This window comes from Xyrauchen texanus, chromosome 4, assembly GCF_025860055.1.
Source record: "Xyrauchen texanus isolate HMW12.3.18 chromosome 4, RBS_HiC_50CHRs, whole genome shotgun sequence".
Taxonomy (NCBI): Eukaryota; Metazoa; Chordata; class Actinopteri; order Cypriniformes; family Catostomidae; genus Xyrauchen; species Xyrauchen texanus.
The window spans coordinates 13,191,725-13,207,584 of NC_068279.1; the positions used below are offsets into that span (position 1 = coordinate 13,191,725).

At 38.3% G+C, this 15,860-nt stretch overlaps 1 protein-coding gene across 2 annotated transcripts in view; it reads left to right on the top strand.

Annotated features, from left to right (window-relative positions):
- The first annotated feature begins 2,397 nt into the window (after positions 1–2,397).
- The window catches only part of LOC127635510 (uncharacterized), a 31,130-nt gene continuing 17,667 nt past the window's right edge, over positions 2,398–15,860 (top strand). Inside the window, exons 1-7 of one of the 2 annotated variants that reach the window (XM_052115598.1) lie at positions 2,398–2,561; positions 2,761–2,788; positions 8,648–8,983; positions 9,997–10,034; positions 11,354–11,381; positions 13,150–13,202; positions 15,670–15,697. In XM_052115598.1, coding sequence (XP_051971558.1) covers positions 2,770–2,788; positions 8,648–8,983; positions 9,997–10,034; positions 11,354–11,381; positions 13,150–13,202; positions 15,670–15,697 — 502 coding nt within the window. In that variant the 5' untranslated portion in view covers positions 2,398–2,561; positions 2,761–2,769. The remainder of the gene's footprint in view (positions 2,562–2,760; positions 2,789–8,647; positions 8,984–9,996; positions 10,035–11,353; positions 11,382–13,149; positions 13,203–15,669; positions 15,698–15,860) is intronic. The other variant, XM_052115608.1, reaches the window with a different exon arrangement.

Sequence of the window (15,860 nt, forward strand, 5' to 3'; positions counted from 1 at the left end):
CTTTCCTTTTATTGGTTTTCAACTCCTTAATGTTGCTTTTTTTTTTTTTTTGCTGGAGATTGCTGGTTTTGAAACCAAGAGATGTGTAGAGTTTGGGGAAGTAGTGATGGTTAATGATCGATACTAACTCCGGTAAGGTGTTTTTTTTGTTTTGTTCTTTTCGAATAGCATTTGTGTGTTTTGGGGTTGGAAATGGTGAAAGGTAGAGTTTCTAATTCGAAGCTCTCCCTTTTTAAGGGGGGAGGTGTTATGGCTCAATGTTTGTTTTGGGTTTGTTCTGTTGTCCTCTCTTTTCTTTTATAGGCTGCCAGATAAGGATCTACACCTGTCTGGAATTTGGGAAGCGTTATTTAAGATGGCTGGCCTTTGTGGAAGAGAGCTCTGATCCCTATCCTGTAGCTGTGTACATCAGGAGCTGGAACTTCATATTGTGTTCTTTATTGTTTGTTTATTTGCTGTTGAACATCTATTTTATTTATTATTTATCCCCTGGACGTAATTAAATATTTTGCTTAAATATATCTTTGGACTCTGATCCCTTTATATTGTTACGTTCCGGCTCCAGGAAGTTTCGCATGTTTCTAAATTTCTGCCGATAGGCCTCTGGCAACAGAACAAACCCAAAACAAACATTGAGCCATAACAGCATAAACATAAGTGCAACTTTGAACAGTTCAAATTGGCTTTAGCTGATGTTCCGACTCTCAGAATCAGTGTGCCAAATTTCACAATTTTCTTCCAAAGGGCTCTTTGGGCTGCTTTAAACTCCCAGTCAGGAAAAAAACTGGACTTAAGGGACTTAAAAAGTTTGATTAGGTTTGGGAGTGGCATATTTTGAGTTTTGATATTGGGCTAGTTTTGATTGGCTACTGGGCTGGTTTTGAAACAAGAGACCTGGCAACCCTGGGCTGGGTAGGGCTTAAGTGCAAAGTCATGGGAGCTGTCACATCCGAAAGTACTGAACTAAAACTGAGCCTTTGCCAAAATGTACAGTAGTGAAAACATGAAAACAGTGCTACATGGAAATTGCATGTGATTTTGTCACTTTCTGATGATTTCCATTCTTTTGTAGGCCTAGTTGTGACTGCAAATGCAGCGCATACTAAGAATTCCAGAATTGACCAATTTGAGATTTTTTGTGTGATAAATTGGCCAATGTAATTCTAAACAATGAACTCTGAGGTTGATCATCAACGGAAAATGCTTCTGTAGGTGTCATGGATATACTGCATTTCATATGAAAATTAAATTAAAACATTTAATTCAAATATAATTCATACTAGAGATGCATAGATAGCATTTTAATAGAATGAATATGAATACGAATACATATACTTTCTTTCTGATACTCACATGGAGCATATTTAATATTTCCACTAACTTCACTAGTAAGTACTTCACTGTTGATCAACAAGGTATCGTAACATCAAAATAGCTGTATTTTTTATAGTGAAATTTTATAGGGTAAGTGATAATGAAACATTAAGCGATAATGAAACTTCATACATAGTTTATTAAACACTATAATAGTAATTTTTATGTAAAACAAAGAGCTTTAGTAAATTTCACTGCCCTTTGGTTATTCACATTTCCTCTTTATGTCCATTCAGTGCCAACACACACACACACACACACACACACACACACACACACACACACACACACATCTGGTACTGAGCAGTGTTGTTAGGTATGATGTTATGGAAATCAAATGGCTAAAAGTGATAACTCTTCATAACTCTTTCGTTTGATCAAAATGATCAGGCTCCTTTCATTTGTTTGGCAAGCATGTGCCTGCATATTGATCAGACAGCAGTCAAAAATATCAGCAAAGTCAGAGACAATAAACGCACCCTACAATGCCCTCCCTCTTGTAACGTTATAATGTCCATGGCAGCAGAGCCATTTCTAGGCATAGGCGAAACTAGGTGGTCAACTAGGGCACCACCCTCTGAGGGGTGTGAGGGGGGGGGGCGATGAGGGCAAATTGAAAACATCAATCTGGGGTAACAGTTTAAAAGCAGCCCAATTGCACGGGAAAATCACGTACTTGGCAAACCTGACCCAGCCATAGTGCGTCCCAGTGCATTTCTTTCAAAGTTTTGATGCCTCTGAACTGGAAAACTGGCAAATCCACCCTAAAATTCACCCTAAAGCACTCATTGTATCAGCCCCATACATTTTAAACAACCTGTGCTTTTACTTATGAAATCTGCATAGTGGTTTGCAGTTTAGCATAGTTTAGAGCTTTCTGTTCTCTTTTAGTTAGCAATGTGCTTCAGACAGGAAATGTACTGTGTGTGGTTTCTTGAAGCTGCAGTGAGAACCAGTTTTACCTGTTTTAGCTCAGAGTTCGAGGGGTGGGGTTTAATCAAAGAGCATCTGATCCTGATATGAAGAGATTGAAATGAAATGTATAGAAATTCTTTGGACAGCAGGACCTTTGAAATTTTGTCTATTATGATACATGCATTATCTTAACACCCTCAGCTCATCTGGAATTGTAACATATTTAAACAGAAACAGCAGTGTATATTTATGTGATATTAAGAACAGGAAAGGTAAGAAAATTCAAAACATTAAATAAATACATGCCAGTTAAGAACACAGCTGTGACAGATTTTAGTTAAATTGAGAGAGAATGATTAGCATAAAATGCTGTTCATGACAAACCTTTGACCTCAAATATTTGTTATTAAATGTGTTTTGTAATAATGAACTCAATTAACTCTCTCACTCGACGTTTTTGTGCTGTTTTAGAAACGACAAATGGCAGCTGCGAGCAGCAGTAAGTTCTCTTCAAATAATCCTCTCATTTGTAACATGGTGCGTGTTTGCGTGTGTTGGGGGAGTGGTGTTTTACCACATTTAAAACTTTTTTTTTATTTGTTATAATTAACTGAAACACAAGTTTGGTCTATGGTCTGGATATTTAAGAGTATTCGGGAGGTTGAGAGAGGGTCTCTCAGTGAGCACAACAACTCTTGTTGTGAGCTTGTGCACTACAGATTGTCCCAGATTTATAAGAATTCATAATTGAAGAAACATTTGTTTCTTGAGGTAAAGATGTCTAACACATCCAGTTAAGATGGTACTTCTGGAATTTCTGGTTATGCATTACAGACGTAATTACAGTGGGTAAAATTGGCAGAGTGTCAACAACAGATTTCATAGAGTCCACAAATCATGCTCTTCATGTGATACAAGAAGTCCTAATATTTTTTTAAATCAGTGGTCACCACTATCCTGTCTAAAAACAAATAGTCTGTTTCACAGTGATGTGTGCGCATGAAACCGAGTTTTGTGGTGAGTGAGACATAAAAGTAGATCTGCAGGAAGGAAGTAAGAACTTGGCCAGATGCAGCGTAGTGCCACAATGCACTACCAGATCCTTTTCTAAGAAACTGCAGGTTTATCAAACAAGTCATATTAACAGTAGGATACAAATAAAGTTACTGTACAGGTTAGAAAAAGATGACTGATTTACCACTCCTCCAAATGCTTGGGGGAAAAAAATTATGTTTATCATTCTTTAACTTTTAATCTCGGACAAATGTACTCAGTTTTAAAAGAGTAGTTTATTACACTTAAGCTACGTTTTTAGCTATATTTATATATTACATACTGTGCACTGTATACATACTGTATAATGCAAAACCAGTGCACTTTATGTACCAATGAATGGCGTAGTATGGCAATATGCCATTCTAAACCATGCATATGCTGTCACAGCACTTGTGAGATTGCATTAATATTTGCACAGACAGTGTTGGAAAATAATTATATCACAACAATCTTAACATGTGCAATGTTAATGGTTACTTTCAGAATCTTTCAAAACGCACCATACACTGAAAATCCTATAACTCCACTTCCGCTCATGAGAAAAAACATAGGTACTTTGATGTTCAGAAATCTGCTCCTATCCCAATTTGCAATGCTCTTATACAGTGGCTAAAGACCCTGGGTAAACAGCAGAGCAAAAGCTCTCAAAAATATGTCAGTTTGCATTTGTACGGGGAAAGAATGAACAGAAGCATCTCTATTGTAAAGTTTATTTCCATTGCAACATTTCAAACTGCAATGTTCTTTCCACATTGTTTATTAACTGCATAAATATATATGGAATGCTTTATAATATATTCCCAAATAATAATAACAAAATTATATCTTCATTTATATTTTTGTTTGTGTGGTATTTTTTACATTGAAATATAAAAGAATTGTGTGTTTTGAACCACTTTGATAATTGGTTTATGGAGTTGGCCTCCAAGTATGTCCAAAATGTTTTGGTCATATTGACTTCAAAATTGTGTCAGACCTTCATCAGACATGTGGCTGTATCAGATGTGTTTTTGGGTCTTGCATATGTATAAAAAAAAAAGAATTTTGTAAAAAATGTTTGCGGTCACTACAGTATTATAATTATTTGAATAGCTCTACCTAATTTTTTATACTACAATAATACAATTTTACCCTTGAAAAACAAATGTAAGTGTTTACTTTCAAACGAGACCAAGTTTGTGTTTGTAGACCAAAAGGTTCAAGAACTGGAAGAGTTTTACTTTGGGTATATTAGTCTTCACTTTACCTCCTTTTTCGTTTTTCTCCGCTGTTGTCCACAATGCCTCACCTACACCCCCATCTAGGAACACTGTAGTCTTAACTGTATATAATAAATTATGTTTACCTTATTTGGTGTATACAACACTAATGAGAAAACATACAGTAGTATAGAAATATTATACTCCTTGTTTAAATGTGTAACATTCTTTACAGATAACAGCAGTTCACTCATAGTTTCATGTATCTCTTGTAAACAAAATATTATATTTAATACTTTGGCTAAATATGTGTATCAAAATACATATATATATATATATATATATATATATATATATATATATATATATATATATATATATATATAACAGTTAAAAAGGAGACTGGATCACTTGCTCTGACTAATGCTGGAGGACTTTCCATTGGAATGAATGGGAGATTCAGCCCATCTGTTGCTCACTTTGACGTTGTGTCGAGTTAAGCGACACTAGGAGACTTCTTTGAAGGCCTCGGTTACCTTTGAACTTGAGAAAAGGCCAATGAGAAATTGGCAGAATACATTTGCATGTCCCTCCCCTGAAAATATGGGTATAAAAGGAAGGAATCATGCGTTTGCCCATTCAGATTTCTTCTTCGGAGCCGAGCGGTTGTGCGATCAGCGAGCAGAGATCACATACTGTTCCACTCACCTCTGCAGAGCTGACGCTGTTGGATATGACGCATATATGCGGCTGTCTCCTTCTCTCACGGCAGCCCGGTGCCACACTCCAGCAGTCCCGGCACACCGGACGTGGAACTCTCGCCTCCGGACCCACGACTGCTGCCCCCAGCCGGCCGGTCTGACGAGTCCAGAGGATGCCTACACAGGACCTCCTCTACAGTCACTAACCCGCCCCCTGCTGGGTGTGCGGAGCAAGGTAAGCGCTTTGAGGCTTCTCTCAACACGCCTCCCGATGCCACACTACCTGCTCCGCCCACTGCGAAGCCTCGCCAGGTATGTCAAAAACGATCATCCCCTTAGTACCCCTCACATGGAGCTTTTCACTTCCAAACCCGTCGTGCTGGTTGGCCAGGACCATCCGACTCGGCTATGTGATTCAGTTCGCCAGGCCCCCGCACCCTTTCGCCGGTGTCCGCTTTACCTCGGTGCACAGCGAAGACGCCGACACCTTGCATGCGGAGATCATGACCCTTTTACTCAAAGACACGATAGAGACTGTCCCTCCATCTGAGATGAAGAAGGGTTTCTACAGCCCTTACTTCATCATACCCAAGAAAAGTGGCAGCATACCAACGATCTTGGTCTTGCGAGTTTTCAACTAGGCCTTACACTAACTCCCATTCAAAATACTCACGCAAAGGCACATTCTAACTTGCGTCCGGCATCAAGATTGGTTCGCAGCGGTAGACCTGAAGGACGCGTACTTCCACGTCTCTATCTTGCCTCGACAGTGACCCTTCCTACGGTTCGCGTTCGATGGCCAGGCATATCAGTACAAAGTCCTCCCCTTCGGCATGTCCCTGTCCCCTTGTGTCTTCACGAAGTTCGCAGAGTCAACCCTTGCCCTGCTAAGGGAAGTGGGCATTCACATACTCAATTGCCTGACTGGCTCATCCTAGCCCACTCGAGAGTCACAATGCGCCATCTAGGGCTTCAGGTCAACTGGAAAATGAGCAAGCTCACCCCTGTTTAGAGCATCTCTTTTCTGATCATGGCGTTAGACTCAGTCTAACGAGCACGCTCAGTCGGTGCTGAAATGCATCACCTTATTCAAGCCAGGCACAGCGGTCCCTCTAAAACAATTCAAGAGGCTCCTGGGGTATATGGCATCCTCCATGGCGGTTGCGCCTCTGGGTTTGATGCATATGAGACCACTTCAGCACTGGCTTCAGACTCAAGTGCCGAGATGGGCATAGTGCCCATAAGCAGGTGTCCCTATGCGTTTTGGTCACCACAGATTCCTCCAAAACGTTTTGGGCGCCGTGTGCAACGGGCATTCAGCTGCCGGCTCCTGGATGGGGTCCCGGCTGGGTTGGCACATCAACTGCCTAGAGTTGCTGGTTGTAATCCTTGCCCTTCGGAGGTTTCTTCTGCTAATACGGGGCAAGCACGTCTTGATCCGATCAGACAGCACTGATAGCGTACATAAATCACCATGGCGCCATGTGCTCTCGTTATATGTCATAACTTGCCTGCCATCTCCTTCTTTGGAGCCAGCAGTGACTCAGGTCGTTGTGTGCCACTCACATCCCGGGCAAGGGACGAGTGGTTTGGCAAATCACAGATAGACCTGTTCGCTTCCCAAGAGACCACCCATTGCCCACTCTGCTACTCCCTAGTGGAGGCTCCCCTCAGGAAAGATTCGCTGGCACACAGCTTGCCCCTGGGGCTGCGCAAATACGCATTTTCCCCAGTGAGCCTACTTGCACGGGTGCTGTGCAAGGTCAGGGAGGATGAGGAACAAGTGAGGATCTCACGCTCATCGCGACAGCCCCTACTTGGCGAATTCCCCTGAGGATGGACCTTCTTTCTCAGGGACAGGGCACCCTCTGGCATCCACGTCCAGACCTCTGGAACCTCCACGTCTGGCCCCTGGACAGGATGTGGAAGATCTAAGTGTCCTACCACCTGCTGTTGTAGACACCATCAACCAAGCCAGAGCTCCCTCTACCAGGCAACTTTACACCCTGAAGTAGCTCTTGTTCGCTGATTGGTGTTCTTCCCGATCTGAAGACCCACAGAGATTCGCAGTCGGGTCAGTGCTCTCGTTTCTGCAAGAAAGGTTGGAGGGGAGGCTGTCCCCACCACCTTGAAGGTTTTGTAGCTGCCATATCGGCTCACCAAGACACAGTGGGTGGTAAGTCCCTAGGGAAGCACGATCTGATTATCAGGTTGCTTAGAGGCACCCGGAGGCTGAACCCTCCCAGGCTATGCCTGTTCCCCTCATAGGATCTCTCCATAGTCCTATCAGGCCTTCAGAGACCCCCTTCCAGCCACTAGAATCAGTCGAGCTCAAAGCCCTCTCCTTGAAGACGGCCCTCCTGATCCCGCACGCTTCCATCAAGAGGGTTGGGGACCTGCAAGCGTTCTCTGTCAGCGACACTTGCCTGGAGTTCGGTCCGGCAGACTTCAAAGAAGTCCCCTAGTGTTGCTTCACTCAACAAAACGTCTTGTTCCCTCCATCAGGGAATGGAGGTTACAACAGTAACCTAGACGAAACTGTGAATCAGAATTGAGACAAAGTATCATAGCAGTCACTTCAAAAGAGAAAAGAGTAATTTGATAGGGATTACAAATCTGATAACATTAGCATAAGTGAACAGAACGGCTTGTAACATCTCATAACACACTCACTTTATTGCTGTGAACTTTTTTATTTACTATCACCTTCACAAAGACCTGAATCGGTACATAAATTAATGAATGTGAAGTTGTTTGCTTTAATTTACCTTGGAGCAAATGTGGGTGTCCTCACTGATTTTATTCATGTTAATGTAGGAATGAGGAATGACACAGTTTAATTCATTGCATGCATTCCGCAAGATTTATTTAAAGATTTTTAAGTAAGAAAAAAACCACGTGTATCCTCTCTAGGTACCTTGTGTCGCTACTACAAGTGACCCAGCAACAAAGTTTTTTATTTATTTTTTTAAATTTCAATAAAATTCCACTTTTTTAAAATTCCACTAAGTCAACACACATTCCTCCCATATGCTCTCATTGTAAAAAGGCAAATGCTTGTCAGAGAAATAGCAGCGGGGCAACAGCTGGTAAGATGGAATTGGTCAGAAGTGCTTTCAAGTCAGGGCTTAGCGAAGGGTCAATTAAAACATAATTTCACCAGCTTTTGGCACCCCCCCCCAATGGACATTTCACTCAGAAACTGCAGCAAAACGTGTAACATGTAGTTAAGTTTTGCAAAAGTGTTGCCACAGTGTCGTAATGTTCATGAAATCAAGCTGAATATTATATATGCTATAACTCGTATTGGGGAATTAAAAGACCAAATTGAGGAAATGGCTTGCTTGAACAAAATCACAGCAAAGTTCATTTGAATTTCCCCCTGTTTCTTTCCTGCCACAGACTTTAAGCTTGCTGTCCCAGAAGCAGGTGGAAGAGCTAAGGTTAACTCAGGATCTACTCTCATTGTTTCGTGTCACTTGTCTCCTGCGATCAGTGCTGTTGCCATGGAGATTGAGTGGTATAACAAGTCATCCTGTGTTTGCACCTATAAGAACAGACAGGTGACAGAAGGGGTTGGCTTTGAGGGCAGAGCGAGCCTGTTCATTCAAGACCTGAAGAAAGGAAATGTGTCCTTAAGATTAAGTGACTTCAGAGAGTCAGATCTGGGAGTTTACCTGTGTCGAGTCACCAGCTGGAATAAAAGTGAGCAGATAACAGTAAATGTAGAAGAAGAAGGTAAGTATTTAATCCACTCAATCTGCATCAGCGCAGGAATACTAACAGGCAGATTACGGCTTACTTCACAGTGCAGTAGGTGGAGACCGCATACTATTCCATACTACCATGCTGCTTGTTAAATACTACACAATGTGTGTAGTATGTAAAATAGTTTGAGGGACAGTGAAGGCAGTGAAGATACAGTGAATTTAAACAGAATGCTACGTTGTTGTCATATGACCTCCTATGTTTTATATAATCTTGTCCAGTTATTATTTGAAAATACATATGCTAAGTTTGCATTTATAAAATCCAACTGCAAGTGAAAATGTCCTATATTTTGGCTGTAAAATCAAATATGGTGTCACAATTAAATGTGTTGATCACAGTTGATGTCTGCCTGCTCAATCATTAGGCATATTGCATTGTGGGATACATTTTGGCTTTGTATTTCATGCATACAGAATTGTTTGTGAACAGTATACTGTAGATACAGAAAAATAGTATGTTGTATGATAGTATTCCATTCTGAACATACTATAGTAATTAATCAGATATATCGAATACTTCAGTGTTTGAGAGGTCAGGACTCAGGAGACCATAATAGACTTAAATTAGACCTTTTTATAGACAAAAAGGATTAAATAACTACGCTCTTTATAATAGTACCAGCATTGTAACATTCAAATAGTATTCGTTTTGTTAAATCTTAAAATATTAATGTTTGAATGTGTTTGAAGACCATTACTGATGTCACAGCCAAACAGGGTGAGACAATGATTTTAAGTTTTGTTAACAAGATTTCTAGTAATTTACAGAGGTCATATGGATTGGATTAAGATGTCAGTTAAGATTATTCTTTTCTTATTTTATTTAAAATAATACTTTATATTATTATTAAAATACTCATCACTTTCAATGGAAAGGTCTCGGTTGTCATACTTGCATTCCATATCAAATTATTTAAATTGTATACACCATTTCTATGTATTTCACTAATATTTAACACTCTTGTTTGTTGAATTGTGCAGTGGCAGCATTTTTCAAGGCCAAACAAGTCATTATAATGGTAAGACAGCTCATTTAAGCACCATAACATCCCTTCTTTTTGCAAATAATGTACACATATACTAATGCTGGCAAATAAACAGTGTTACTAGAATAAAAATAAGGTCAAGTAATTAGTGACTTCCAGAAGATAATACAGATCAAAAGGGCAGAAGTGTCTGGCTTGTCCATAGTGTTACAGAGTCATATTATAACATTGGGTGGCATGCAAAGAGTGAAAAATCTAAATTCAGCCTTATTTTATGCAACGAATTAGATCAACTACTAAAAACAAATAGCTACAAACATACTACATAAATTAGGAAATAATGCTCCAACAAACTACAACCGCAATATCTGCCAAAGGAGACAAACAAAATGTGTACACTATTCTATTAACAAGACAGGCTGTAGACAATCAGTAAAAGCACAAGAAACCTTATATTTGCAAGTATTTTGAGAGAAACTTAAACCAATGTGCCAAAATCAATAGATAACAATGTCAAAGAAAATCTTACTGAGATGGTATTAAAAGATGTAGAGGAACAAACACTGCGGAAACAAAGCCACATATATTTATATACTGTATATACAGTATTTACTGGAAGATTTTGATATTTACAACCTTCATATTATTATTATTATTTCCCCAGAAGTCAAAAATGCAAAATACTGGCAAGCTTGATTATTTAATTAATACAACACAAAACTGGCCCAAACTATTAAATAAAATCTACTCTAGACATCGGGGGTTATAAAGATATCTAAAGTTTTGTAAATGTTTTGTCCTAAAATCAAAAGACTTGTGTTACAATATAATGAATGTCTCGCAGTGAGTGTAACTGTCAACATAAAACTGGACCTGTCAAAGAAATTTAAAACAACGTGTACCATAAATACAGTCTCTCATGTCTAGAAAATATGCTGTTTGTATAGGACCCATTCTCAGGAAACAGTGCCTTTTGTGCCCGAAAATAAAGACATATTTAATTATTTTAATCTCTTAAAGAAATACTTCACTTCGAGGGGTGACAGTTCTTAAACTCTCACCCCTTGTAGAGACTAATAAATTAATCCATACTTATTACTCAATTTAGTAAAAAAAAGTCTGCTCAGTGTTTATCTAGTAGAGCACTAATCTAATAGATTGTCCTCATTAACAAAATTCTTTGCATGATAACTCAGACGTCTTAATTTTTAGTTTATTAGTTTAATAAGCTTTGACCTATTGTGTTGTGACTCTTACTGTAAAGAATCACTTTTATTCAAATCTTTGCTGTGTGATTGTCATGTTGGACTTGATAGGCTGTAATCATGAAACTCTCACTTTGTCTTATTTAGGATTACAAGATGGGAGAAAAATGTGACAGTAAGTTATCTTAAATCTCTAAAAAAAAATATATTTGTTACCGGTTACAGAGTTGCATCGGCCCTGGACCCAAGAGTTCTATAGAGAGCATATGAATGACATTAAACAAAATTATTAAAATGTTATGAGACTGTTAATTCATTTTAGGATTGTTTTGACCACAAATTGGTGCTACCCCCTAACCATACAGATACCTTCAGGGCATGGTGCAAGTAACACTTAGGTTAACTTTCAATACACCAGACCAAACTGTTACAAAGATACATCAATTTACAATGAAATTTTAAATAACAAACAGAAAATATGACTAATCTTGATCTAATGATCATTTTAACATATCAGGGCCATTAAGAAAACTAAGATGAACATTTATATGTGAAATAACACTATTTTGTATGACATCAACCCACATATGAAAACATCAGAACAAAGAATATGTTTAAACTAAAAAGAGAGGAGAAAATGTCTCCTATTGTCTCTATATCCTCCCATTTAGAGAAAAAATAGCCTTTCCTTGCCTTGCAAATATTCTGTATTTGCATCTGGAGCCAGTACAGAAGTCAGATATTTGTGCAGATAATCATTGGAAAATGGAGAACTAACTGATTTGTTATGGGATGTTTGGGATTGAGAACACTGAATAATAATTTCTACCGTATAATAATAAAGTCAGGGTATATGCGTGTATGCAGATTCAGCGGTGCTTCATGTTATACATTTTTTTGCAACACAGACCCTAAGCAGATGAGTCATACTAAGAATGTGTAACACCAAATTCCATCCAATGTAAATTGGGATGTGAAAATTTGGTGGTGGTGTAGTGGTCTAAAGCATATAACTGGTAATCTAGTAATCAGAAGGACACTGGTTCAAACCCCACAGCCACCACCATTGTGTCCTTGAGCAAGGCACTTAACTCCAGGTTGCTCTGGGGGGATTGTTCCTGTAATAAGTGCACTGTAAGTCAGTTTGGATAAAAGTGTCTGCCAAATGCTTAAATGTAATGTAAAACACTTACACCTGTTACCAGATATGTTTATATTTAATGATGAATTCTGTCAAGAAAATCCACATCAGATATTTTCTTCTCTGGTAAGACCTTTGATATAAAAAAAAGTTATCCTAAAAGTCCTATTCTAAATGAGATGTTTAATGAGTTTAATGATTTTTATATTGTGTTCCTGTAAAACAAATTTTAAATCCTTAAAACAGGATACATTTACATTTACACTGCAGACAATATTTAGGCTTTTTTTCAGAGATACATTTTGTATTTAAGTATATTTTATCTGACTGTATACTGTCAGTTTTTTTTTTTTTTTTTTTTTACTTGTTATTCTCGTGCTTATAGTAAAAAAAGTCATTAGTGTCCATTTCAGGAGCATATTTAACACCAAAACTTTTGTAACTTATTTAAAGAATAATAAAAAATATATATCCTATATATAAAAATAAATAAATACAAAAAAAACCCAGTACTATTTATTTTGTTTTTATATGCTCTGTCCATCCATCCATCCATCGTCAACCGCTTATCCTGTGTACAGGGTTGCGGGGGGCTGGAGCCTATCCCAGCTAACATTGGGCGAAAGGCGGGGGACACCCTGGACAGGTCGCCAGTCCATCGCAGTATATGCTCTGTATCCAGCTAAAAATATTTAGCCCAGTGTACTGAGGTCATAACAAAAACTATCATTTGACAGGTTGAAGAACACAACCTTTGGTTTCATAAAAAAAAATGTGGCCTTTTTTTTCTTCATCAAAATAGAATTACGAAGCCACTCTGCATATCACAGTGCTTCAGGCAAGGATCAACATGAGGTATGTGCACATTGATATTATACATAAATACATATACAGTACACTTAATCTTTAATAATCAATATTCATCTTATTAATAAATTAATATTAATAATCTTTATTACATAGCACATCAGATAATAAATAATGAATAAAAAGTGTCATCCCACAAAATTCCCAAGGCATATTGTTCAATTGCAAGAAATTACAGAAAGCCATTTGTCATTTTTCAAAACACATTGAGATTTTTCTAACACTTTCTGATCTGAGCTAACTAATGTTTTAAATCACTGATGGTAAACTGATAAAATTGATAAATATATTTGTAGTAAGAAAAATTAAAGATTTAGCAACAATGCTTTTGCGAGTTAAGTACACTTTGTCAACCACTTGTGTTGTGAATCTTTCATTTATAAAAAATAATTGTAAAGTGTATTCTCGTTGTGTGATGATATTTTTGGCCGGGGAGGAGGATTTTTTTTAAAACTATTTTCTCGCCCAATTCCCAGTGCGCTCTAAATCCTCGTGGTGGCGTAATGACTCGCCTCAATCCGTGTGGTGGAGGACAAATCTCTGTTGCCTCTGCGTCTGAGACTGTCCTGCAGGGCCGGCCCAAGCCTTTATGGGGCCCTAAGCCAAATTTGATTTGGGGGCCCCTCGGTGCCGCCAATATGATTGAATATTGTCAATGCTTGATTATTCGCACACTATAAATCTAACACACCCCTTATCAATTTTATTAGTTGTAGCTGTGTTGCTTACAACATACCAATGTCTGCCTGGCATGATTTTACCCTTCTACAGTTTTAAATGTAACAGTAGCACACCTACTGTATATTTACCCAATCCTGTTGATCCTCTGTTACCAGTTTTGTGTACTTCCTAGAGAACAATTTGCAGCAGAAGCTGTAGACTGCATCATTTCTTTTTGAATAAGTGAGCAGCTCCACTTAAATTTTTTCCCCATTAATTAACGTTCTGTAGGTGTAGTGGAAGCGTCGGCCATCAGGTTTTTCAGGGAATGTGAAGTTTTCCTTTATAGGCAGTGGCCCTCTGCTTACCAGATCAGTCCTTTCTGAGTCAGACAGGATAGATGACCACATCAGTGGATGTACATGATGGGAAGTGCTCCTCGCATGCAGAGGATGGACCTGATGAAAGATGAAAATAATAATAAAAACTAGCCATGTTAGATGTAATGCAACTGTCTGTCAAAAACAAAGGCATGGTTTAGCCATATAAATAAATGATCTGGGATTGTTGAAAAATCATCAGCTGTAGCACTGGAACTTGGGGCAGGTGGCGTTGGTTATGCCCCACGTCCAAAATATTGCAACAGTACTCCTAGGGAAGTTTCATAAGAGTACCTATTTGACAGAATATTTGACAAAATATGTTATTTTCTCAACACAAATTATTATACACAGCAGCAAGCCATCTGTACACCTAAACAACAACTCTTAATCTATAACTAGCTAATTAAGGCATAATGATATTGGAATATAATAGCAAAGACCCCAAAATGGTAGACTAATGTAAATAATGTTAAGTTGTTATCAGTACAAAGTTTATGGTACAGAAGCTTATTTTTATTACAAAAATGTATACCCAGAAAAGTAATTTTTACACAGAAGACAAAAACTTTAATCTAAAACTTGCTAAGTAATATGTTGTACTAATAATATATTAAGATGCTATTTACGGATTAATCAGACTTTCCTAAAAAAGAAGATATGCTACATAGGCTATGTTAACTAACTAGCCAGCTAATGTTAGCTCGTAACTTAGCCTAGCTACTTAACATACCTTTATCGTGCTGTTTTTTCTCTTCCTCTGTTTTCTTCTTTTTCATTTTCTTTGCACCAGAGGATATGTCCTTTTTTGTGACATTGCTGTTTTGCTGTCTGAATGTGCTTACATCCTGCAGCCCGTTAACATAATATTGCATTTAATATTGCGTTTTTGTATAATTACCATTGTCCATTGACAGTATAATCACAAAAAAAAAAGCAGCCGCTTAGTTCGCTTATGCCTTGGGCCGGCTCTGCTGTCCTGCCACACATCTTATCACGTGGCTTGTTGAGCGCGTTACCGCAGAGACATAGCACTTATTGAGGCTTCACGTGATTCTCCGCGACATCCACGCATGAGAGTCAACCACATTATAGCGACCACAAGGAGGTTACCCTCCCAAGCAATCGGCCAATTAGGTTGCTTAGAAGACCTAGCTGGAGTCACTCAGTACACCCTGGATTCCAACTTGTGACTCCAGGTGTGGTAGTCAGCGTCTTTTCTCGCAGAACTATACCCAGACACCCTCTTAAACATTTCTTAATGTTAATCAGCTTGCATAAAATGGCTTTCCCCCAAAATTTCTTAAAAAAAAAAAAAATGCTTTAACTTGAGCTACATTAATTCAGTAACCTTTGATCACCTCTGTTGTTAATCTTTTATTGTGAAGAAGTTAATTTGTTTTCATCTCAATTAGGACTACAAGCTGGGAGAAAAAACCTACAGTAAGTTGTCTTAAAACCACTTTTGACTCATCATACGAATTTAATTGGACATTTAAATGTCTGAAAACAACCAACTACTTTGAATAAATGGAAAAAAAAAAATGCCATTTGTCCATTTCAGGACCATATTTAACACCAACACATTTGTAAATTATTTAAAGGT